Below are 26681 nucleotides of genomic sequence, written 5' to 3' on the forward strand. Positions count from 1 at the left end.
AATCTTGCGACACGATGCCTCTTTCACTTTTATAATCATTATTTTCTCTCTTTCTTGTTTCATATTTCCTCCCCTTCTCATCTGTACATCCAGCACACCAACTAAAGGTGGGATAGAGAATCTGGCATTTGACCGTAACACAGACTCTCTGTTTGAGGAGCTGTCATCTGCAGGGAACGACATGATAGCAGACATGGATGAAGGAGCCGACATGCTGGGTAAGAAGCCTCCTGACTGGATGTTATCATTTCATCATCTCCTTTACTCATCATTTCATCACTTCATTTCTCAATTGTCTTTCCTTGGCTGTCGGGCTTCATCCTCATTACAGATGAGTTTTCTGGTGTGTTTTAAAGGAATTCCCCAAATATTTCTTTACCAGCTTCTTATACTAAATGTATGTCCTTGAGTCGGTTTTAGTTACCTTGTGGCATAGAGGTGCAGAATTGTGAATAGTGTTACAGTGTTGTGTTGGGCAGTAACTATAGTATAGTTTAATAGTTTCAGTTTCAATGAGAACTTGTTTAAAAATCTCTTACTTTGCTGCATCATCTTTTCCATGACTTTCAGACTACACCTTTCTGGGTAAGACTGAGAGAATCCTAGTTTGTAGGGTAGACACAAGGATCAATTATTTCCTGATGGAACAAATTACTAAATAAAACACTGTGTATTCACATTATGGCTGATCATTTTCAGGTATGGGTCGGGAAGTGGAACATCTTATCCATGAGAACACCCAGCTGCTGGAGACCAAGTTAGTACTTATTATCAACTCTATCTTCCACAAGTGTTTATGTAAGCAGCCAGAGAGAAAAATACAAGCATTTAATGAAAAAATGACTTTTAATGTCAAAGTATCTATATCACGATTGCAGATAATGCTACATTAGTACGTCATGTTAAGTTACATGCCAAATAAATCCATTATTTTTGCCTTTTTTTTTTACAAAATGCTTGTTGTTATTGTTTCTTCTTCATGCATAAGATTCCAGACGGTTATTCTGACAAATCAATTTCAGGCTTCTACAGATGCATCCACAGTGTGGATACAAAAAAAGCAAAAGCTGTTTATTGCCATTCAATCTACTATGACCCAACTGCAGTGTTTGTAACCGAAGTTTGCAAGAAGTGCTGCTATCTTTTCTCTTAACAAACATACTTCATTCTAAATATTAATTTAGATAACTAGAGAATGCAATTCCTGAAAAAATTGCTAGTGGGAATGCTTTATGCTGAAAAGCTGACGCTAAACTGCTATGCTGAAATGTAATGTGTAAGAAGAAAGTGAAGAATTTAGATTGAAATGATACATGAACACTGGGGGCTTGAATGTGTGATGAGAGAAGAAAAGAAAGTAAAAGGCTTGGAAAAGCAGCAGAATATTTGAACTGCAAACTTCTGAACTAAATTGATGGCGAATGATCTGTCGCCATGGCAACGGCATTTGATGATACCCCATAATATGCTTAGATGCGTTGATGGCTGCATCGTTACCAAACCTGTGAAGTTTTGGGCCGTTTGGAGCATTTTCACTGAAGTTATGAGAAAACCGTGTTTCATGGCGAGCATTGTGTTGCCATGGCAACGGCATTTGAAGAAATCTCAAAACTGTCCCGTAGATGTCTTCACGGCTGGACTGTTAGCACATATGTGAAGTTTGAGCACTTTTTGAACATTTTCATAGGAGTTATACATTACATTAGGACAGGGGTGGGGAAACTTTTTCCTCTCAAGGGCCATTTCATTTTTTTCAACATCCTCCGAGGGCCGTACAAATTATTGACCTCTGCTAAAAATACTAAAATCACAGCCCATTCATTTGGCCTTTCTTTCATGCTGTACAAAGAAAAAGCAACCTCTTAATCCAGATATTTTACCATGACTCGCGCATGCATGCACGTACACGGTGTGGCATGACCACCAAAACAGAAAGATTTGGACACAAGATGTGTGCAAATGTATTTATTTAGTTTCCTATCATGTGAACATGATTTAAGTGGGGGGGGGGGGACCTAACCTCCTCTAGGGGGGTCCGGGGGCATGCTCCCCCGGGAAGATTTGTTTTTTTAAATGTTGAAGTTAAAAGCATCAATCTGGTGCACTTTGAGAGCAACATTAGGAGATCTATGGATACATCTCTCAACACCCAGATGAAACAGAACTGTAAGCAGATTTCTTTTTCGTTATGGATATTTTAAAAATCACTCTCCTTTCAAACTGTATTCTTGTGTATTAATAACAACTTTTTTTACTGTCATATAGTATTTTATACCCGTTTACTTTATTCTCTTATTTGTTTTATAACTATAATGATTATAAAGATGTGCCTCTACCTCACTGGTTGGAGAAAAAGCTTATTATATTTGTTAGCATAGCTAGCTAACCAGATGCTAATAACAACACAGTTATTGACTGTATGATCAGTATGACAGATGAACAGATCGCCACTGGGCTTTCAACTAAAGACACAGCCACGCTAAAACTGCAGCATGAGTACGGCTCCTTATGGGTACTGCAATTTTTGGAAGTGACGGAGAGACGATCTGGGGCCTCATTTATAAAGCCGTGCATAGGATTCACGTGGGAAGGTTGCTTACGTAGTAGAACTCCAAAAAATAGGTACAGAAATGTTCCGACATTTTCCGATTCACCAAACATTGCGTACCGGCGAGGAAAGTGCGTACAGCACTTCCTACGCCGGTTTCCCTTTATAAATCACAATCGACTCGAAATGCGGTGCCGCTTTTGCGGGCTTCACGTAACGCCCATATTTGCTTATAAATAGTCAAAGAAACGCCCATTCATTCATTCTGACTGACTTTATGAAGAAGATCGCAGGAAATGACGACAGAACAGCTAAAAAAGACATCTCACACCGTGTCAGATTTTGGTTATTTTGGGGAGGTGGAGATAAATCATATTGTTTGGTGGATGCCGTTTGAACCAGAGTAGCAGCATGGAGGTCGGATCGTAACCAAAATAAATAAATAAGTGGTCCGAAAAAGGTTCATGACAAAATAAATACACATAGCCTAGCCTTCCTCAGGCAGTGTGTTTGTACCGGGGACAGGAGACCCCCCCCTTGATGAGAAACTGTAAGAAGTGATCGGGGAATCGCTCCGGAGTGGAGTCATGACGACTGGATCTGAATTATGTTTTTGTATTTGGTGGTTTGTGTTCCAGCTGTCGATCAGCTGTGCTCAGTGTCTCCACTGCAGCCTGTGCGTCTCAACCCCCCCCCCCCCTCCCCCCGCAGCAACTCTATATCCACCAGTTAGAGGAAATACAACTAATGTGTTGTGTTATATTAGCTGTAAAATTGACCACATATGGTGTTCTTAGTTTCCATACCTCCTGTGTTTTACGAGAGACTTATCAAGTCTAGGCAAACGGCTAAAACCATGCTCGTATCTACAACCTATAGAAATGCAACACGGCGTCAGTTTAGACGTAATTCTGTCCTCCTGCTTACCGCATCATTTATGAGAAAACATTTCATAACATTAACACAACATATTCAAGGTGGTTTTAAATAACATATTTATTTATTTATTTATTTATTTCTCCAAGTTATGTGTTTGTGTGCACTGAGGAGTCTCAAACAGGCGTTTGTTCAATCATTTTAAGATTGGCTTTAATCAATGTTTGAAAATGAATTCTTCATATATGATAAATGAGAGGTAACATTTTATTTATGGTATTATTTCCACATATTTCTCTCCATTCTTCCTTCTGCCAACGGTGTCGCAGTTTCTCGTCTCTCCCGTTGTTGTGCTTAGTGCGTACGCATGGGTTAGAGTTTGCGTGGAGGACCGCACGTTTTCCCGTCAAGTTAGTATTTAATAAAACGCAAACATTGCGTAGAAACTTGCGTACGCCATTTTTTTAGCGTATATCCCTTTATAAATAAGGCCCCTAGTGCTCTCCGTCAGAACTGCACCCCTATCAGACGAGACATGACACGTTCGTGTTGTGTTCAAGGACCCTGAAAAAAACAGGCACTCACTTGTTTAATTTTTTTGCGGTCTAGATTTCTTAAATGTTTTTATTTTTTGCGTGTGTTTATAAATTACCTCGAGGGCCGTACCAAATGGTCTCGCAGGCCGTATACGGCCCGGGGGCCGGAGGTTCCCCACCCCTGCATTAGGAGGTTACATTACTCTCTCTCTTCTCTTGATCGCCCTCTCTCTTCTCTCTCTCTTCTCTCTCTCTTCGGCATATGATGACACCCCATAGTTGACGTAGAGCTGTTGAGGGCAGGACCATGAACCTTTATCTGAAGTCTGCTGCTCTGAGCATGTCAGTTGGAGCGATGACATCATCGTGTCCCATGACACAGGTGTTTATAGTTGAACTAATGAGGTGTCCAGAGATCACAGGTTTCCATTGTTCTGAATGAGAGATAAACCTCTTACATGTGAACGTTTTGTGGAAGAACCGTAACAGATATCTGTGAAATTTCAAAACGTGAAGCATGGAAGTTGAGTATCTGAAGTGTAATGTTTGTGTACTTTTGGGTTAATAATGTGGCCTTTTTGGCAGTTTAACTAAAGGTGTGCGGCTGCTGCTGTGAGGAAATATCTGCCTGAAATTACAATGGGGTTTAATGGAGACATGTTGAACGTTTTTGTCACTTCATGCCCTCAAGAGGCACTTTGTTTAATTATTTTTTGCTTAATTATTTGTCATTTTTCCAGCTACGAGATGTTTTCCTACGTTTGTCATGATAAATTATGTCTCAGGAATGTAGGGTTTGGGAATTATGGCAGTTTTAAAAAGAAATATGAAGGGGAATTTCAAGATTTCCTACCCTCTAGCTGTGACATCACGCACTCTAGTTAAAATCTGAACAAAACCTTTTTACCAAGGTCTGAACAATGTTTAATATCTCTAAAAGTAAGAATCAGATTGTTTTACACGAATAATGTCAGAAAGATGTGTAACATTTTAAAGTTGGAATGAGGTTTCTGAGTGAAAGTATGAATGAACAGTTAGCAGTTGAAGTCGCATGAAGATTTGTTGAAGTCTGAAGATTTCCTCCATTGACTTCAATGTTAAAAATGTGATGTATTATGGGATATATCTCTGGAATTATGAAAGTTATGAATGAGAAAAGCAATAGCCATTGATTCCCGACTGAGCTGAACGTTTTGATGTTTGAACGGAGTTCAATGCGGGAGGAGAAGAGGTGCAAAATTCCGGCGGAATAATAATAAACCTTTTGTCCGTAGAATAACATTTAGTGGGAATGCTGTATCAGCATTCCCACTAAATTATGCAAACTCATTCATGAACACATGCAAACAAAATCTGCTCTGTAGCATAGTTGAAAAACAGGACAGTGCTGCCACCTTGTGGGTAATGTATGTTGATATGTGTTTGTTTACAGAAATGCTCTGAACGTGGTGAAAAATGACCTCATAGCACAGATGGAGGATCTGACCTGTGAGAAGGAGGTTCTGCGGGTGGAGCTGGAGGCCGTCACTCAGGCCAAGACCAAACTGGAGGACAAGAACAAAGAATTAGAAGAGGAAATCAAGAAGTAAGTACCAGCCCGTCGGTCTACATACCACATTTTAGCATAAAAGTGGCTGCTGAAGAGTTATTTCTTGTGTACTTACTTGCAGGATTCGGGCAGAGCTTGAGGAGTCCAAACAGAAGGTCAAGAACGACAATGAGGAGGACGTAAGCTCTTGATATATTTTGTGATGGATTGATAACAGCAGTAGAGGTTCTTTGGGAATTCTACACAAACCTTGAAACTGATTTAATTAGTAAAATGTACCTTTTCACTTAATACCTTTTCCACAGCTTTTAGTGTTGCCCCTTAAAAAGCTTCATAAGAATTTGGATTGATCATGCGAGAATAAATAAAAGGTCAATGTGCCAATATTTATAATCTGTATATATATTGAATAGTGGTTGAATGGTCTCCTGCTCATGCTTTCTCAGCAGAGCGATGTGCCTACAGCCCAGAGGAAGCGCTTCACCAGGGTGGAGATGGCCAGGGTCCTGATGGAGAGGAACCAGTACAAGGAGAGGCTGATGGAGCTGCAGGAGGCGGTCAGGTGGACCGAGATGATCCGGTAAAACCATATGAAGTACTGTAGAGCTGGAAAAATGGAAGAATCAATCAATTTGTGAAATGAAATAGTAGTTATTTTCTGCATTTGTGCTCTATATGCTATACAATTTGATATAATTGACTCATGCATGATCACAAATGTGTTGTTGTTTCTACATCAATACTGTAGGTCACTTTATCAGTGTGTAAAGTAAATGTAACTTCTTCCATTTAGCTGATATTTATTAAATAATTACATATGTGGTATACTGCCTACTACTAAATGATATTCATATCATTATGACGTTCAAGCGTGTAGTTATGCAACATCTGTATGCTGAAGATGGCCAGTAATTGTAGTAATAGTAAGGTGCTGGTAAGTTCTTTTTTTAATATTTAAATGAAAAGATCTTTCATGTTAAGTTGTCATCTAGTTCCTGCTTTAGATTCAGAGTTTTAGGGCAATAAACCTAAAAATGTGGTCTAAATGTAATTGGTAGTTTATGATTACTCTATTGTTCAGCTGATTTCAGGAGATCACCAACAGAAGTTGGTTTATGCAGTAGAAGACTGTTCATATGTTTTGGTATTTAATGAACAGTGTAAAGAAATAGGCTACAAATCCCTTTTTAACAAAACCAATCTGTGTCCAATTGTAAGCAGTACAGATGCCAGCATGCATAAAACACAACATTAACCAGACAAAGGGAACATTTGAGTTTTGTTACCAGAAAATGGCACCAAAATTCCTAATCCCTTATATAAAGTGATGACATTGACTTTAGTCCTGATTGGACATTATGTGACTCATTTGTTGAAATGACTAAAACAGAGCTATGATATTTGATCATGATGGACTGTTGCAATTAAATCAAATTCATCATTTTCTTTGCCTATCTGAGCGTTAATCCACACACACTCTACAAAGGGGACATTCAAAGAGATACTACAAAAACAAAACACGCTGAATATGAAGTAGAAATAAGGGAACTGATGTAACACCCAGTCTAAAGCATTCAGTTTGATGAATTCAACTCTCTCTCTCAGGGCTTCAAAGGACAACCCCGCTCTTCCAGAGAAGAAGAAATCCAGCCTCTGGCAGTTGTAAGATCCTCTTTTCTTCTCACTTCAGCTCTCAAACACCAACCACAGCGTGACTACAGTAATATTTCTCTGTTTAATTTTGATTTTCTTTTGTATTCCATGTTGTATGGTTGTTTTCTCCAGGATGTAGGTACATCTTTGACATGTTCATTGACTGGTGTTCTGTTTTCATCTTGACAACAAAGTCTTAACAGAGGAGAGCCAGGAAGGAAACGGCAGCTCTGATATCAGATCTGAGCCACTTTACTTTGTCTTTTTCTCTTTATTAAATTAAAGAAAGTTGTAAATATCAATCCTGACGGAAGCTTTTGAGAGCTCTGAGGTTGGAAGAATGCACTTGTTTGTTCTTAGAAGAACTACATCTGAAAAACTGCATTTCTGTGATCTTATCCCGGCTCTCCTCTGTTGAGTTTCATAAGGAATGAGTTTGGATTGGTTGCTTTTGAAAGGGGATGTTATTTGGGGCAGGTTTTTGGTGACAGGATAAGGGCAGGGGTGTGTTTTAAAGAGAAGCATTATCTGACAAATCCACCGTCTGTCCTGCCCTGTTTCTGTGTGTCCCTCTATATCCTGCTGATGTTGTGTCTGTGTGCAGGGGGTGAGTTGGGAAGGTTGCTACAGAGATGGGGCGGGGGGGGAGAATATAGGACCATGGGTGGAGTAAAGTTAAAAATGAAGTGAACAGATGAGAGCAGCGCTAGGTGACTGACTGGCATCATGAGAGCCCCGCTCCTTTTCCGGTGAAATGAAAGAGTCTGCGCCAAGCAGGAACAAGTATTTCCATCATGCCTAAAAGCTGCTGTGTCGTGTATTGCACGTCAGACAACAGAACATATCCAAAATAGATTTTCTTTACTTTAACTTCAGTCAGTCAATACCTGTACGTCCGAAAGGAACGCAGACATTTAAAAAGGCAAAATAATGTGACATAATGACGGGGGAAAAAAGTGACTAATGTCAAACAGTGGTGGCACACCTACATAATCAAAGCTACTTATAGATGTTAGGATATGACACCTCCTGCCATTGAGTGGGATCATTAGTCCTCATGTCCACCTATTGCTTTTCATTTTACAAAATATATCAGCGACTATCATCGATCTTCAATATAATCATGTAAAAGTTTGCCTGACTAGCGCAACACATTGTATGTGATAGGTTGAGGGGCGAGACATCTCTAAGTGGTTGACCAATCAGAGCAGACTGGGCTCTGGTTTTAGACAGAGGGTGAAAAGAGGTGCTGCAGCACAGGCAGTATGAGAAAAAGAAAGAGCTTTTTGAACAATAAAGAATGGAGACATGTCACAGTAGTAGAGGCACAAAAAACTAATATGCAACTCTAAATTAGCATAATAGGGCCCTTTTAATAAAATGGATTGTATTTTATTAATTTGTTTCTCTCTCTGCTTTGCAAAGAACTTGTATTTACTGCCAGTGAAATGACAGCAGATATTTTCACCCAAAAAGGGGCGGGGTCATGAAGTACCTAGATTGGTCGCTCTCATGTACACGCTAATAAAGATTGACTCATCATAGACTTTATCTTATTTAAGAAGCTACAGGATTATAGTATTTGGTATTATTTGAAACATTGGAGGTGTATTTAAGTGTCAGATATAGTGATAAGTATTGTATGCTGTCATTGTACAGTTAGGGGTGTTTTTATCCAGTTTTGCTCTGTGTTGTTGACTAACGTCCTCATCGGTGCACAATATTAACCCCGCGCTCCAGCATTCTGGGATGAAAGCTGCTCTGGTGCTTTGCTGTTTAGGACAAAGGTCAATGGGGAAGTGCATATCAATGTGTGATTGCTCCCTGTGTGAAAGCTTGCATTGTGTGTTGGCATGGGGAAACGGAACCTTTTTGTGTGTACCTTTTAAATGTTGAACCTTACTTCTGCCACTGGAGCTACCGCTTGTGTCCACCCCTCTATACGTTTGTCTGTGTGCTTTTTCTCCCCGTTCCCTCCTACTTCCCCACCCTTACACTTGCAGTTTCAGCCGTTTGTTCAGCTCATCGGGCCCAGCGGCCAAGAGGCCGGCGTCCGAGTCCCCGGTGAACGTCAAGTACAACGCACCCACCTCCCAGATTCAGCCGTCAGTGAAGAAGAGGAGCACCACCTTGCAGCAGCTCCCCAGTGACAAGAGCAAAGCCTTTGATTTCCTCAATGAGGAGTAAGTCGCTCACAGGAAATGAGATGAAAACATGATGGGATGCTGTTACCTGTGTATGCTGAGGCACTAGTGACTCAAAACCCTTTTTTCATCACTCATACAGATATGATTTACCCAGAGAAATTAAAAGTGAAATTGCTTGTAGTTCTTTCAACTAATCCACCATCAAGCCAAAATGAATCCAAGATTTTGCAGCTGGAGTTTTATTAGCTCCGATTTCCCTAATATTGCCCACACTAAGAAATGGATTGCTTAAATTGGCTCCATTAACAATCAAAACTGAACATCAAATATTTTGCGTTCCTCTCTAGAGATCTCTCTATATTGGATGTACCAAGTCCTTCCTAACACTTATGCTTCCGCAGTTTAGTGTGGGGATTTGTCCTGATCCTGAAAGTTGAGTGATTCCCCTGTAAAAAACGTGCTAAACATAGTGACCTCAATGTAAATCCTTCATAATATGCTACAAAATGTTTTAATCCAATTGTTCTACTTGTCCCTGTTTCTTTAAATTATGAAAGCATTGGTGGAAGAAGTATTCAGAGGATTCATTTGAGTAAAAGTACCAATACAGTAATGTTAAAATACTCCATTACAAGTGAAAGTATTGCATTCAAAATCTTACTTTAGCAAAAGTACAAAAGTATTTATTTCTTTGCAATTTGTTATTTAAAAGATGGTGGAGAACATTTCACCAGTTACGATCAAACAGGCTTGCAGTTAGAGGAAGTTATAGATTTGCAATAAGGAAGCAGTTTGAATTATAACCCTCGAAAGTACAAAAGTATAATAAGTAACATGTTGTTAAAGTATAAAAAGTAAAAGTAGGAAAGCCATGTGTGTCAGTGAGCTGTTTCCCTGTCCGCAGAGTGGCAGCGGACAACGTGGTGTCCCGGCGGGAGCAGAAGCGGGCTCAGTACCAGCAGGTGAAGGCTCACGTCCAGAAGGAGGACGGCAGAGTGCAGGCCTACGGCTGGAGTCTGCCCAAGAAGTACAAAGTAAGGAGAACTACAGAATGTCTGGTCCTCTTCAGGTCATAGTAGAACTGCTGTGATGTGAGCTACAACAGAACAAAAACTATAACGCATGTTTGTCTTTCTCCAGGCGAACGGTGGTCAGGTGGAGAGTAAGATGAAGAATCTCCCTGTTCCTGTCTTCCTCAGACCAGTGGATGAGAAAGATGCTTCTATGAAGGTATGTCCTTCAGCTTTTTAATGTAATATAACTGCATCAACCTTTTTTGTTTGATCCGCAGTATTAAAGGGACAGTTCAGCTCAAATTCAGAAATGCATATTTTCTTACCCCTTGTGCTTTAAATTGATCTAGATAATTGTGGGTGTGTCTTCAAAACTCGGGAACTCAAACCATATAGATGTCTGCCTTCTCTCAGATACATTGTAACATTTGAAAACATCAGTCATTTCAACTTTACAACAGTAATGTCTTTATTCAGAACCAATATCCTCATCACTCAATATAATCCACAGATCTTGTTGAAGGCAGTTGAATACAGGAACTGTTTTCTCTCACGGCACAGAAGTAAGCTTGCACCGACTAAAGGACGAGATGTTTATGCTATATGTATTCAATGTTGGCATCCTCCTCGCATGAGCTGAACAGATTAGTTCAGGAGAGCTTACATGAATACTGCTCACAGAAAGTCTTTGGATTATCTTGAGTAAAAGTGTCATGGTTCTGAAAAGAGACATTGTTGTAGAGTGTTTCAATTTGTATGTGTATAAGTGCGGTCTAGTTCCATCATATGGGAGAGAAGGCAGCTGTCTCCGATGTGTTATTGAGTGAACTATCCCTTCTTAGACAGGAAAAATATTGTTAATCATAATGTTGATATGTTGTGACTGAAACCGCTGAAAGCCCGTTATTCTCCAGATACTGCTGAAAGCCGTTCTTGTAACTGCATTACAAGCAATTATTTTTTTTATTTTTTTTTATTAGCTGTGACTCAAACTTAATATCTGAAAGCTCTCAAAAGATATGCAATACAGTAAACCTGTGTGATAACGATGCATGTGTCATGGTATTCACTGTATCTATGTGTCCGTGCTCCAGCTGTGGTGTGCTGCCGGTGTGAACCTCTCCGGAGGTAAAACCAGAGACGGAGGCTCCATCGTAGGAGCCAGCGTTTTCTACAGCGACATGCCTGGACCAGAGAGCCCTAAAAGGAGGATAGGGTCTCAGAGCAGCCTGGATAAACTGGACCAAGAACTCATGGTAAAACACACAGACACACAGGTTTCAGTGACGATGACAATCATGTAAAGCAAGGGTGTCCAAACTACGGTCCGGGGGACAAATGCAGCCCGCAGCCCATTTGAAACAGCCCTCAGCTAATTCAAAGTATAATGGAGTATGGCCCACAAATGAAACTTGTGCTGGTCATATATTGTACTTAAATATATATGTACAAATATATTACACAGTATGCATGTGTTAATAAGCCCACTTTTTTTTACAAAAACAAAACCCCTGGAGAGCTGTGATGTAGGCTTTTGTGTTTCTTAAAGGTCCCATGTCATGCTTTTCCGGTTATTACCCGTCCCCTTGTGTGTTATGAAGGTTTTTATGCATGTAAACGGTCAAAACCCTCAAAGTACACCCTGTAGCGAGTAAAACTCTAACACAGAAAATACCTCCCCAAAACGCCTCGTTGGAGATACGTCACTGTCCATTTGATTCTTCCGGGTACGCATGATGTCATCCGTACCCGGAACGAAATGGACCAATCCGTGGAGCCGTTACGTTACGTCCGCGTAGCCGATACGTTAAGTCCCCGCTGATTGGTCCAAATTGACCAATCCACGGACTTCCTCACACACACACTCAGTGCAGGCAGCTCTGCTGATTTCTCCTCCCTGGCTGCAGGCTGATAACAGACAGTTGGGATCGCAGCGAAATTCTCTCTGCAGACCCATTCTCTCTGCAGACCCATTCTCTCTGCAGACCCATTCTCTCTGCAGACCCATTCTCTCTGCAGACCCATTCTCTCTGCAGACCCATTCTCACAGCGTTTATCAACCTTTTTCTTACTCAATAACAAGCCACACTTATTGTTTTTACTTCGGCTGTGACTTTGTGTGTGCTCAGCTGTGTTTCACTGTGTATCGCTAAACAAGGAAATCACACCTCCACGGAGCTCAGCGCAATTCACAACGTCCCGACTGGTGAAAAAAGTTTGGTTACCCCTGATGTAAAGGATTACAAATCACACTTTTTGTTTTGTTCTGCAGGATCAGCAGAAGGAGTTGCGGCAGCACGATGAGATGTCGTCGCTGGTCTGGATCTGTACCAGCACGGAGTCCTCCACCAAAGTCGTTGTCATTGATGCCAACCAGGCCGGAAACATCCTGGAGAGCTTCTTCGTGTGTGACTCCCACGTCCTCTGCATCGCCAGCGTTCCAGGTCAGTGGGTGGATTAATGTGCATCTGATTGCTGAAGAAAAGGATAAACTGTGTGCAAATGATACACAAATAAACTGCACCAAATACAAGGATGCCCATCTTTAAACCATTATTATGTGTGTATCTTTATTAAGGTGCGAGAGAGACAGACTACCCAGCCGGTGAGGAAGTAGTTCCAAACTCTGAGACAGAACCAGTGGCAAACGTCTGCTCACAATCAACAGAGAGCAACTCAACTGGGGGAGAAGACGTGCTCGGAGGCATCACTGTGGTGGGCTGTGAGGTGGAGGGGGCAACAGCTGTTCCTCAGAGAGCAGGCAGTCCAGGAGAGGACGGAGAGACCGGTCAGAGACATTTACTCTTACATCCCTTTCCTGCATGCACATCTCGGTGATCAGAGCCAGCTTCGGAGATGTACTTTTAAAATAATAATAAGGAAAGAAACAACATTTTAAAGAAGAAAAAACATTTCCACTCCTTACCCCTCCATAGTTAAAACTTTATTATTCTTTATGTACTTTATAAATTAAACTGTCAAATATTCTACAACAATATGTATATTATATTTATTGTACTATCTACAAAATCGACACATTTAAACATACATATTAATTAAATAATAACCCGCAATTAACATGAATGCAGCTTGTTTTTCCAAGATATTGTGCTGAGAGGAGAGAAATGTAATAAACTAGAAAATGCATTTCCTGCTGAAAATGCGTGTGAATGCTGTAAACTGAACGTTTGTTGCAGAAAAAGCTGAATATGTTATTAGCTGAATGGTAGCTGCTTTTAGCTACAGAGACCAAGTCAGTGTGTTGCTGAACTTAGCGGAGAAATGCAGAAAAATGAAAGATTTGAATCAAAATTGTTACAGCTCAAATGCATTGCAATGACTTTGTTGAAAACTTGAAAGTGAAATATTAAATTGGAAGAGTAGGAAAAATAGTGAAGAAGCTTAATATTTAAAAGAAAAGGTTTTAAAAAAGATATAAACAACAAAATGTATAACCTCAATGTCCTGAAATAGCTGAATAATGTAATAGTTGAATGGTTTCTGTAGCTGAAAGTAGGCTGAAGGAGTTGGATATAAAATGTAAGTAGTAGTGAATGAATGTGTATTAAGAAGACAAAGGACAGGAAAAATGCTTTGAAAAGCAGCAGAATATTTTAACTGCAAACTTACGTCACCAATAATGTATAAAATGTGGACCATGTTGAAGTCAGTATGAAGTCTCCATCAGACAGAACAGAATAGGCTCAGACAGTCTGTTTCTTTCTGTGCTGAGCGCCTAATCATAACACCTGTGTGTGAGCCCAGAGATCAAAGGTGTCCATGGTGATGACGTTATCAAACATCTATGTGCAGGGATCAGAGGTTTCCATGGTGATGTGCAGTGATCTGTGAGAGGAGAGCCTTTCCATTTATCTGAATAAGAGATAAACCTTTTACATTTGAACGTTTTGTTGAAGAACTGTAACAGCTTTCGGTAAAATGTCAACGCGTGAAGCATGTCAGGACCGTGAGGAGTCTCTGCTTTTTGTGCACTTTCGGGTCAATAATGTGGCATTTTTGGCAGATTTACTAAAGGTGTGCAGCTGCTGCTGTGAGGAAAGATCAGGCTCAATTTAAAATGGGCCTTAATAATGGAAACATGTTGGAAGTGTTTGCACCTTCATGTCCTCAAGAGGCATGTTGTTTAATTTTTTTGCTTGATTTTTATTTTATTTATTAGAGGTTTTTTTCATGAACAATTTTGTCCCAGGAGTGTAGGGTTTGGGAGTTATGTGGGCGAATTTCAAGCGGTCCTCCACTCTGTTTTGAGATCAAAGCACTCTAGACTTAACGAGCTGCTCAATACACACTAATGTTAAAATCTGAAGAAAGCCTCTCTACCAAGCTCCAAACTAAGTTCAATATCTCAAAAAGTGTAGAAGATGTGAAAAATCTGAAGAACAAGTGTTATAGCTGAATGTCTTGTGATCATTTTAAAGTTGGAATGAAGTCTCTAGCTGAAAGTATGTGGAAGGAGTAGCATTTGGCACAAGGTGTAGGTAATAGAGGATTTGAAGGTTCCTCCCATTGAGTTCCATGTTAAAAAAATTGTTTAAAAAGCTGAATATTTCAAAAAGTATAAAATATTTTGAAAAAGTTGAAAGTTTCCCATCATGTGCTGAAAAGGCTGAATATGTTTGAATGGTTTCTGTAGTTGAAAGTATTGTGAAGTTATTGAGAGCCAAACTATTTGGTGAAATAAGAAGAAGGAGAAGAAGACGCGAGAATAAAGAAAAGAAGAACTATAGTGGAATGCTGTAAACAGCACTTGCACTAATTAACGTAGTTCTGAGAGGCTGTAAAGCATCCAAAGTTGAATTAATTAGCCCGGACGATTGTAAAGTCCTCACTGTTTCAAAACATTTTCCTGTTTCATTTTCTACCTCTCTGGTGTAGTAATAAGGCGACAATGACACCATAAATATTACTCCGATATTTGATTCCGTCATCTTTACTGAGAGATGCTCCTCTCTACAGAATCCAGAGCAGCAGAGGAAGCCACCGAGGCGACGGAGGCCAGTGCAGGACCTGCGGACCAGACAGCCAGCCTGCGGGGGGGGGCGTACACAGAACACGTGTTCACCGACCCTCTGGGAGTCCAGCACACAGCAGAGGCTCCAGCCAACTACACTCAGAGGTAATGTAGAGGTACACTCAGAGGTACACAATGTTACCATTCAGTCTGTCAAATAAAACCATTTTATCAGTATAACCTTAAACAAACTTACTAAGCAACAACATCCAATTAAAAACACTATATAACTATAAAATACTATGTAACAGAAGCAGATATACATCCAGTGCCACCAATAAACTGACGCCCTTTTTATTGATTGTGTAGAGTGGGGGAGTGATGACGTTTGTCTGGCTGTATTATATACTACAACAAGCTTTGTTTTCCATTGTAGTTTTTGGAATATTACAGAAAATAAAATCTGTGGCAAATACACTTTTATTATACTTACACTTTTTGTTCAGCAGGATAACCTCCACATATTACCACTGCCTATAATTGTTAAAGCATAAGTGCAATTGCAAGAAATACAAAGCTAACATTAGGCTATAAACACACTACATCAATATTGCATAACACATATTTAAAGAAACATTGACTTTGAGAGTGCTAATTCTAACTCATTCCCAAATGTAAAGACTCATTCCTGCATCACTCTATAGTGGCGACAGTTGGAGAATTACTCACAACTAGATGTGTAGCCGCTACACATTTGGCACATGCACCTAAATGTTAAAATAATGTAATCACAACCTCTCTAACTCTCAATGCTGTCTGTGATGATCAGGGAGAGTGATCTGCTGAAGGACGGCGTCAGTTCAAACCCCAACGCGGAGGAGCAGGACCTGATGAGAGAGGAGGCTCAGAAGATGAGCAGCGTTCTGCCCACTATGTGGCTTGGGGCTCAGAATGGATGGTGAGTGTTACAGTTCAGCTGCCCATCACAATTATTCATTTGTGTAACGGTTCACAGAAGTCCCGGTTCGGTTCGCACCTCGGTTTGGGGGTCACGGTTCGGTACGGGTTCGGTACAACGAGGAAAAGCAAAAAAAAGTCCCAAATGCATAATTTGTTTGCTGTTATTTATTTGTAACAGTAGTGCAAGTTTTGGTATGAGAATAAGGAACTCTAACATTTTGAATCATTAACTGTATTACAGTTAAAAACAAACCACAAACAGTAACACACACACACTCAGATGGCCATATTATTTATAATGGCTGATGTCAAACAAAAAGGTTAAATAAGCTGTACAACTAAAAAGAATGTCTTGAACATATTAAAATAAGTAATAAGAAAATAAAATCTGTACCTTTAGGAGCAATGTCTAACATGTGTAATTAACTTGTGAGTGTGTGAGGCCATTATGCCTAAATAAAGCTTTACTCTATTTTCAAGTTGTTCTTCAAAAAGATGAGTTTGTCTACGTTGTCAGTAGTGAGGGCAGATCTGTTGGCGGTAACTATGTCACCTGCCGTCGAGAAAACCCTCTCGCTGCGGACTGAGTCAGACTCGGATGTGATTGAGCATGTTTGACGTGTTACCACTAGCATACCGCACCGCTGTCGAACAACGCCGACACACCGTCCTCGTCCGATCCACAACTCGCACCCCATCATTGCTGTAGTCCACAGGGAACCCGAAATGTTCCCACACAGCTGATTTAAAAGAAGCAGGTGGGTTCTAGCTCCTGTGTGTTGTGTGAACTCGCCATAGCTAACTTTTCTTCTTCATGTATTGTGTTCGTTTTGTTGTGTTTTGTTCTTGTTCTTCATTTGTTATTTACGGGCGGCTGGCTTTTAGGCGCAATACCGCCCCCTGGATTATATATAGTGTAATACTGCCCTGAGTGACAGACTTTTTTCCCACTCGTAAAAAAAAGGCGTATTCGCCGTGAGACTGCATGTGCCGAACCGTGACGTCCGAACCGTGACGGTACGGGACGAATACGGATACCGTTACACCCTATTACGTCCATAATTCCAGAAATCTGAAGAAAGCCTTTGTGATTGTAGTGTTTACGTCCACTCCTCTGTGGCTCAGTGGAAGAAGTGTCTCCATTCTATAAAGCTGAAGGACTCTGTGCTCGGCATAGTGTGAGTACATTGAAATGAAAGATACACACATATGACATTTCACTCTCATGTAGCAACTGTTTACAAATAGTGACCGCTGTTTCTTCTCTCTCTCAGGCATGTGAAAGGGCGTGTACTGGTGGGTCTCTCTGATGGCACCTTAGCCATCTTCCACAGAGGAGTAGGTAAGGGAACACACACTACTTTGAAATAAACAAGTAATATCAACTCTGTAAATATAACCATGGCTTCCTTGGTGTGTGGCAGATGGGCAGTGGGATCTGACCAACTACCATCTGTTGGACCTGGGGAGACCCCACCACTCCATCCGCTGCATGACTGTAGTGCATGACAAGGTGTGGTGCGGCTACAGGAACAAGATCCATGTAGTGCAGCCCCAAGCCATGAAGATAGAGGTACAATTACACCTATCCCTCACTCATTTATTCCTAGATTATTTTTGGTCAGTTGTTTCCGCTTTTGTGTTCATGAGTTAAAACGGGAAGACATTTTTTGAAGGACAATCTTTCAAATGTTCTTGAAAGCTTCGTCATCTGTGACGGAAGGAAACAAATATATTGAGAGTAAAATATGAGAAAATAAAGATTTGGCAGGATAACTAATGGTGCACTTCAGCCTCTTGTGGCTGAAATGTTTATTACAACAACAATGACCTAGACAAATAAGTGACAATCTTAACGTAAAAAAATACCTGACAAAGTTTTGTTTTTTCCCAACCTGGTTCACAGATGAACAGTTTTCAAGCAGTTCAAAACATGTCATTCAGGCAAAAGCTTTTATGTTTTGAAATAATACACACAGGAGAAAAATGTTTTTACACCATATTTAGTTTTCTCCCTTTTTAGGGCTTTGATTTGTAGCCTACCACTAAAAACTAAATATGATCTACAACTTCTCTTTTCACACATCAATAGTGCCTTGTAATTTCCTTACTTTTGGCCTTGAGTCATGAAATCCTTCTTTCAGTCTTTATGTGGATATTTGTTGTCCCTTTCAGAAATCGTTTGACGCCCACCCCCATAAGGACAGCCAGGTGCGTCAGCTGGCCTGGGACGGGGACGGGATCTGGGTGTCCATTAGACTGGACTCCACCCTCAGGCTGTTCCACGCCCACACCTTCCAGCACCTGCAGGACGTGGACATCGAGCCCTACGTCAGCAAGATGCTGGGTCAGTGCACTCTTTAGAACAACAACACTTCCTCCATAAAACACAAAGGACCTGTCAATCAGCTCAAATGTTGTGTTGTTTTTTTTCTTTCTCAGGCACGGGGAAACTAGGCTTCTCATTCGTGAGGATTACAGCTCTCATGGTGTCCTCTAACCGTTTGTGGATCGGAACTGGAAACGGAGTCATCATCTCCATCCCTCTGACTGACAGTGAGTTCAGGAATTAGAACGACATCTTATTTATTTATTTAGTTAAAAAATGAAGATGTATTTATACTCTGCTGCCTTTGCAGTGTGTTTGCAGTCCCTCATTCACACTATAACTCCACATCCGGTACACTTAATGTCTTGTTGGGGTTCTAGTATCAGCTAGTCTGGTTATTAACAATTATTAATAGTATTTAATTCTAATACAATATGATAACTGGCACTGCAGTTAATTAGGTGCATTAGGTAAAACTAACATTTAACTTAATTAATAATGATCAAAATAATAATTATATTTATATATTTTATGTATCGATAACTGAGTATAACAAGTTGTTGAGTTTTCTGACATTAAAGGACCGTGTAGTAACTTTAACTTTATATCCTTAACACATTTAGTTTGGCTCTTAATGACCTTCCATTAGCAGGCAACAAGGCGACCAAGGCAGCAGGGAACCAGCCAGGCAGTGTGGTGTACAGCGACGACAGCGGAGACAAAGTGACGGCCGGGACCTTTGTTCCGTACTGCTCCATGGCTCAGGCCCAGCTCTGTTTCCATGGTCACAGAGACGCTGTCAAGTTCTTCACCGCGGTCCCAGGTAAACACTCCAGCCTCTTCACTTTTTCTGATCAAATGAGTCTGTTCTACGACTATTCAACCAACTCATGTATTTATTCTGCATATTCCCATATGTACTTTCATCAAGCATTCAGGTCCTACCAAAACTATCATTTGTTGGGATATTCAATCTTTTTAGTAAAACAAAATACATTAGATAGATGGATAGATACTTTATTGATCCCAAATTGGGAAATTATTTATTAATAGATATTACAAAAATGGTTACTTAATACTAGTAGGTATGTTACATTCCACTCTGCATTGGTGTCTACGACAGCTGCATCATTGTTTAACCCTAAAAAGTACAACAAAAAATAATCTTGATCTTTGGCTTCAACTGCCAAAAGGGGTCCTTCAATTTGAGGTAATCCGTCTGGAAAAGCACTTTGGTGTTTAAGACTTTGTGGGAACCCTTGAAACTGTTTAATAGTCCGACTTGGTTTGTCATACTATTGAATTCAGATGAAAAACGAGAGAGTCAGTGAGCTGAGATCTCTTTGAACAGAGCAGAAGGTAAGCACCAGATAAACACAATCTGGACTGAGTGGTGATATTTACAGTGTGTGTCTCCGTGCTCTCAGGTCATGCAGATCCATCTGCTTCCTGCGGGGGGGAGGCAGCGGGGGAGAAGACGACAGATGCCGCGGCTCAGGAAGGAACCAAGTCCATGTTGGTGATGAGCGGGGGAGAGGGCTACATCGACTTCAGGATGGGTGAGTGTGCTACATGGAGAGGATAAAACCCCTGATGTCATCACAGGAGATTTAGAGACAAATGTCCTGTCTCTCTGTTCGTCTTCAGGTGATGAGGATGTTGAGGGGGAGGAGGGGGAGCAGCCGCCCATGAAGCTGCACCCCTCCCAGGCTAAAGCCGAGCGCAGCCACCTCATCGTGTGGCAGATCCTAAACAACGAAGACTGACCCCTGAAGCCTGATTTGCCTTTTAACCCAAACTCGCTGCCATGGAGGCGTTCAGGGGGACGACCCCCCCCCCTCTTCTGACACGAGTTTAATCAGCACTTTTTCTTCCTGAACAATAAGAGTCAAACAAGCAGAGACTGCTCTGAGAGCTGCTCCGTGAACACATTCACGCAAACTGCATGTTATTGTTATAACCATGATTTATTTTTCTTTTAATCTAATATTTTATAAACTTGAATCTGTAATAATGCCTCTCTGCCTCTTCTAATATTATTTGAGGTAAAGCTGTATATTGTATTGGATACAGAACTTTTTGTTTTTTATTTGCTCCTCAAATTCAACATTTCCCCCCCGCCTTACATGTTCAGGTTCCCTTCCCTGTGTTCAGTCTGTGTGCTCATGCTGGACCCGGCATGATGCTAAATCACTGGGTCAAACGTTACAATAATCACATGGAGAAAATCATTAGAGATTCTTCATGAATATTATCATCATATTTTATGTTCATTTGAATCCTTTGAGAACTTGGCTTTTGATTGTATGCAAGACAAAGTGGATTGATTGCCAGGTGTTTCTAGGTCAGGATTTGTTTTAGTCGGCAACACATGAGCTTTATGTATCTATTTGAGCAGAACTTGGCCTTGTGTTTATCCTAATATTCAAGATGTTATAGTGGTGGACCCATTTCAATCCAACATTACATTCCAGTCACAGAGCAAAGCCTCAGATATTCTGAAAAGTCAACCAGCAAAGTTTTGTTACAGAGGGTTTCCCAAACTCTCGTCAGGCCATCTCAATGAACAAATGCTCCATCTCTGTTTAGTATTGTCATGTAGCAGCTGCATGGCTATATGGGCCTACTATCTGAATAACTATCAGATGGAATGTATTGCATGCCTCCCTCAGGATGAGTTGCAATAACCTTGGAGTTCCTCTGATTTAGTATAAGCTCAACATTTTATATATTCAATCATTTAGTTTATGACAAAATACATGTTTTTCATGCTATTTACTGTAACAATAATGATCCGCTAAACTACGACGGCTAACATTACCATTGTCAGAGTAGGCATGTTAGCATGCTGACATTAGCATTTAGCTCAAAGCACCACTGTGCCTAAGCACAGCTTCACATAGCTGCTAGCATATCTTTACAGATTTGAAGGACGAGCCACAGGAATGATTTTGTAGGAAATGTTATTCTTAGCTCTGTGACTCGAGTGTAATGATGATATATCCGAGGTACTAACTGGAGGCTCAGTAACTAACTGAGTGTGGTTGCAATGCTTACACATTTGTAGACTTCAGACTTGTATTTAATCCCGTATTACATGAGGATGCTGTCGGTCCTCTGCTCTGTTTAACCACCAGCTCCAGCTAGTAGACACTTTAATAATATTCCTTAGGCATCAAGAGTGGAAAGGACTAGGTAACCAAGCTTTTCAAGTGTGATAAAGTATTTATTTTTTCTTGAAAGAATGTTGCGCTTGCTACCAAAGGAAATTAAAGATGGATAGTTTGCTGAAACAGTCTAACATTGAGCAGTTTGAGTCTGCCTCCATGTAGATAACATTTTATAACAGGAATCCTGGTGAATAGATATATTTTTAGACTTTCATATGGGGAAATATTTTCAGGGTGTGAACAACCAGAATGTGCTGGATCTGATACAAGCAGCCACACTAAGGATTACATAACCCGCCTTCTAATCCTTATTTCCACATTTAGAGATCAGCATTTAGATTTATTTAGTTTGTTGGCGCTGCTCTGCCCCCTTTTGTGCAACTATATGTTAATCTGACATTCTAAGCAAGATCCTAAACTGATGATTTATCTCTCCTAATGATTTATTTTCTTCTAGACTGTCCTCTCTCTTGAGTACAGTGCACAAAATGTTCACTTGGTTGTCATGAAACTGTATTTCTGGCCTCTGTACCAGTACACTGCACTGGTGTGTGTGTGTGTGTGTGTGTGTGTGTGTGTGTGTGTGTGTGTGTGTGTGTGTGTGTGTGTGTGTGTGTGTGTGTGTGTGTGTGTGTGGTGTGTGTGTGTGTGTGTGTGTGTGTGTGTGTGTGTGTGTGTGTGTGTGTGTGTGTGTGTGTGTGTGTGTGTGTGTGTGTGTGTGTGTGGTGTGTGTGTGTGTGTGTGTGTGTGTGTGTGTGTGTGTGTGTGTGTGTGTGTGTGTTGTGTGTGTGTGTGTGTGTGTGTGTGGTGTGTGTGTGTGTGATGTGTGTGTGTGTGTGTGTGTGTGTGTGTGTGTGTGTGTGTGTGTGTGTGTGTGTGTGTGTGTGTGTGTGTGTGTGTGTGTGTGTGTGTGTGTGTGTGTGTGTGTGTGTGTGTTGCAGTTTAGCCATTTCAGTATTTATTTACAATGATTGAGCCTTTGCAATTCCGAATGTATCTTTGTACATTGAATATGAATATATATTATGATCTATGTATAAAACATTGAAACGGCTTGGATGCTGTTGAAATGAATTTGTTTCCTACGGGGTAACCCTACTCAGCTATGCACTATGTCTGTGAGGGGCTTTGCTTCAGGCCTGTTTTGTATGTTTTAAGTAAAAACCCTGCAGCCTGTCCACAGAAACAATCAGCTTTCAACTAATGCAGGAAATAAACTGGTCCATGAGCGAGAAGCTTCATCCCACCTCGGCATGATGGATCAGGTCGGCCATCCCTCTCCTGCTAGTGTCGCTAACATGGAGGAGATTAATGTTAGCAGGACGCTCAATCTTCTACAGCATATCTAGCCTTATTTTTAACAGTCAATAAAAGCAATTTTTGTGGGCATATTTTGTCAGCTTGTAATGTTTTTGTTTTTTTTAAAGGGGCCTATTATGCTTGTGGGGCTTTCCTGTAGTGTTATATAGGACTTCGGGCATGGTGTTCCCTCCAGAGAGAGTTTCTAGTCTTCTTAAGATTTCGAGCTAAAGTTTGAATGCAGCACCATAGTAACCCATGCAAATAAATAAGCAATCTCTGAACAACCAAAAGCAAAAACATTCATAAAACTAAAGTCACCTATTATGCAAAATCCACTTTTTCATCCCTTCTGTGTAAAGACATTCTGAAAGTTTTAGGAAAAAAGGCCCCATCTCTTTTTGTCCTGATCCATTTATATACAAACCTGTCTGAAAATGAGCTGATCAGATTTTGGAGACTTTGTGATGTCACAATGTTTTTTGGGTTGTGCAACCATTAGCCAATAACCCCCCCCCCACCTTATCACCTGAACTCCTCCTAGCAGCTCATTAGCATTTAAAGCCACCGACACTGAAGCACTGAGGAAACAGAGGGATACTACAATGCATGATCTCTTTGGTATTTCAGCCAAACTCTTCAGAGGGGGCACTTCAGGTACACTGGGGGTGTTTCTCAATGTCAAGGAAGGATGCTCCAGAGCCACTATTTCAAGGATGCTACGTCATCGAGTCCCGCCGAAGGACTGTTCCAATGTCCAGGCTCCTTGGAATTCTACCGAGCCCGGCGTACTTCGTAGCGAGACATTTCGAGGCTGCACATATGTATCCTCCGCTGTCTTAAAATCCCCTCAATGCTTTGCACACTGACCAACATTTGTGCCGGAGACTTTAAGGCGGGGCCTCTCATATGACGCACACCTGCACACTTGCTAGCCTATTCCACTCTTCGTTTTCCGAATGCCAGGAAGGATTCTTGCCTCGCTTCTGAAGGAAGTGATTCGGAAGACATATCCTACCAAGCAAGCGTCCTCGACATTGAGAAACACCCAATGTCTTTTCCATACAAACAACTTTACTGACAAATGTCAGTAAAGTCAAGCCATTAAAAATACACAACCAACTTTCTCTAGAAAAACTCTAATTATGAATTATTGTTTCTCCAAAGAAGTTAATGTTTTATATAGAACATTTATATTTTAAAACCTAAAGAAAGAACATTTGATCAAATAGTCTGTATCTCTAATAAAAAATTGTCATTCTAAACAGGAACTCATGGTCACATCCACTTTAAGAACCTACTCACATTTCCTAACCAACACACGGTGGCGTTGTTCCGCCACTCTGTACAACTGTTTTCCAGTGACTTTATTGGAAGGGCAGAGGCACTCCTCCCCTGCCTGTGATTGGTCTAGCACTGTTCTATTCGAGGCCTTGGTTTCAGCGCTGAATGAGGCTGAACTGGTGCTTAGCAGACTGAGGGACAGAGAGGCTGTAATCTGTTCCCAGGCTCAGCACACACCTGGCTGTCATGGATCACAGGCAGAGAGGAGCAGGTTAAGAGCTCCACAGAACAGCATGTCACCTAGGAACAACAAACATGGCTTCATACTTCCTGTTTTACTGACCTGATGATAAACATTAGTTGTAATATTGAAAGGTTAAGACTTCAACAAGTACTTTCTGTTACACTGCTATATCTAATGTAAGCCAAACTTTTTAAAGAGGATATTTGCACGTTTGGCCACCCGCTCTAAAGAAACGGGCTGTGATTTCACATCTACTACTGACTGCATAGTGTACGATGGAAATGAACAGTCTTTAGTCATAAAAAGAAAGAAGAAGCTATTTAAAAACAGCACAAAGAATAATTTGACATAACCGCAGAAATTAAAAGCTGGTCAAAATATGGGGTGCCCATGACGTAACCACTTCACATTCTGTTGATAATAGGTGTTCATTTCTTGCATGTTTTAAAGGGGGCCTTATTATGCTACTGTTCATGTTAATATTTGTATTTTGTGCCTCTACTGTGACATGTTTCCATGCTTTGATAAACTGCTTAGAGATGTCCCGCCCCTTAGCAGATAAGTCCAATCTAAGTCCAATATCATTGCAGATCTGCTGTAAGATAGTTAGCTAACCTAGTAATATCGGAAGGAGTCATGCGATCATATTGTCAAAACAATCCAATAAAAAGTATACTTCAGGTAACTTTCAGTTTTTGGCCAACTTTATAATCCCCCAACGGCAACGACATCTGGTTCCAGCTGTGTGCATCACTTTTTAGTGTCCCCATTTTGCTTCTGTAGTGCTTTTATTAAACCGACACATGTTTTGTCAAGTTGGTGAAGATGTTTCTTCATTTGCATGTGTTTGTGACATTTGTGTTTTTATATTTGAATCCATTTTTAAAGTGCAGCACGTTTCTCCTCAAATAAATGTTATGAACCTTTGTGTTTGCACCTGTCGGCCACTGTACGTTTACATGCACAATAACTATTCACTACAGGAAAGGGAAAACCCCAAAAGGCACCATAGGGCCTCATTGAACTAAAATCTGGCCTTGTCATTGAAATTGCAACTTTAAGATGTATTTAAACTCAGCATCCATATTGCAAACATTATAAAATCTAGGGTTGCTACTGGTGGCCATGGTTTCTGAATTTTCCACCTCACATAATTAATAACTCCATCAAATTCTGTTTATTGAAGGTTAGGACCATGGAATATATTCCTGCGTAGTATCATGTTACAGTCTGCTCTGCCGTTATGTAAGGTAGCCAGATGGTAGCTGCAGGGTTGTGTGTGTGTGGGGGGGAGTTAACCAGGTCCCACCCCAACCATAACCTTGTGTTCCTGTCGTGGCAACTGCTGCCCAGGATGTTTGATCTTGTATAATTCACAACAGGTCATACGGGTGTAATGAGGCAGAGGCTGACTTTGCATAATACCATATTTTTTACCAGCAGAAGGCAAACGCAGAAATCGAAATGGAATAGAAATCTGCTGAGGTGTATCTGTCCAGCATGACTCGGAACAACACACCTCTGGAGTGTGTGTTTACGCGGCCTGTGTGTGTGTGTCTCATGGCTCTCGTCTGCTCTGTCATCTCAGCTGGCACGACACAGTCTTCCCCAGTGCAGGATAAACACACATCTGGAGTCCCCTCACACACTCACACACACCGTCTATTTCTGTCCCCTCATCTTCTCTTATCCCACCCCTCTTTGTCATCCCTTCTTTTTTCCTAACATGATATAAGGACTCCCTTCTCTTTATTTGACAGTCAACTCTGACACCTAAAGGCTTTTTCTTTCTCGCTTTGTGTTTGTGACTCTTAGATCTCCTAGAACTGAGATGATAGTGTGTGTGAAGCTTTTAGGAAAACTCCAGCATCAGCACACTACTTTATGTTTGCCTTCATTAACCTCTAATATCAAACAAATTATTCAAAAATGATATCTGAGTGCAAATTCTCTCCACTTCCTGTCACCCTGACACTATGATCTGCTCATTAGGGCGACACACACAGTTGTGCAAATACATAAAGTGATACTGATCATATAAAACACATTTTTATTTTAGCCGCCAAGAGCCCGAGTCCAAGACAAACGAGAGAACCTCCCC

The 26681-nt window shown here is 40.8% G+C and overlaps 1 protein-coding gene across 12 annotated transcripts in view; it reads left to right on the forward strand.

Annotated features, from left to right (window-relative positions):
- Nucleotides 1-21884, forward strand: part of spag9b (sperm associated antigen 9b) — a 49120-nt gene extending 27236 nt beyond the window's left edge. For 2 of the 12 annotated variants that reach the window (XM_034227486.1, XM_034227495.1), the window contains 23 exons: nucleotides 94-218; nucleotides 700-757; nucleotides 5393-5545; nucleotides 5631-5688; nucleotides 5956-6089; nucleotides 7115-7171; nucleotides 7295-7297; nucleotides 9166-9345; nucleotides 10214-10343; nucleotides 10450-10539; nucleotides 11417-11578; nucleotides 12595-12766; nucleotides 12901-13110; nucleotides 15300-15459; nucleotides 16124-16252; nucleotides 17352-17432; nucleotides 17529-17596; nucleotides 17679-17827; nucleotides 18430-18601; nucleotides 18697-18810; nucleotides 19233-19406; nucleotides 20011-20142; nucleotides 20231-21884. In XM_034227486.1, the coding sequence (XP_034083377.1) occupies nucleotides 94-218; nucleotides 700-757; nucleotides 5393-5545; nucleotides 5631-5688; nucleotides 5956-6089; nucleotides 7115-7171; nucleotides 7295-7297; nucleotides 9166-9345; nucleotides 10214-10343; nucleotides 10450-10539; nucleotides 11417-11578; nucleotides 12595-12766; nucleotides 12901-13110; nucleotides 15300-15459; nucleotides 16124-16252; nucleotides 17352-17432; nucleotides 17529-17596; nucleotides 17679-17827; nucleotides 18430-18601; nucleotides 18697-18810; nucleotides 19233-19406; nucleotides 20011-20142; nucleotides 20231-20349 (2830 nt within the window). In that variant the 3' untranslated portion in view covers nucleotides 20350-21884. Of the gene's footprint in view, nucleotides 1-93; nucleotides 219-699; nucleotides 758-5392; nucleotides 5546-5630; nucleotides 5689-5955; nucleotides 6090-7114; nucleotides 7172-7294; nucleotides 7298-7766; nucleotides 7770-9165; nucleotides 9346-10213; nucleotides 10344-10449; nucleotides 10540-11416; nucleotides 11579-12594; nucleotides 12767-12900; nucleotides 13111-15299; nucleotides 15460-16123; nucleotides 16253-17351; nucleotides 17433-17528; nucleotides 17597-17678; nucleotides 17828-18429; nucleotides 18602-18696; nucleotides 18811-19232; nucleotides 19407-20010; nucleotides 20143-20230 lie in introns of all 12 variants that reach the window. The other 10 variants (XM_034227496.1, XM_034227497.1, XM_034227489.1 and 7 more) reach the window with 9 other exon arrangements.
- The last annotated feature ends 4797 nt before the right edge of the window (nucleotides 21885-26681 follow it).

The sequence above is a fragment of the Gymnodraco acuticeps genome, unplaced genomic scaffold, assembly GCF_902827175.1.
Source record: "Gymnodraco acuticeps unplaced genomic scaffold, fGymAcu1.1, whole genome shotgun sequence".
Lineage (NCBI taxonomy): Eukaryota > Metazoa > Chordata > Actinopteri > Perciformes > Bathydraconidae > Gymnodraco > Gymnodraco acuticeps.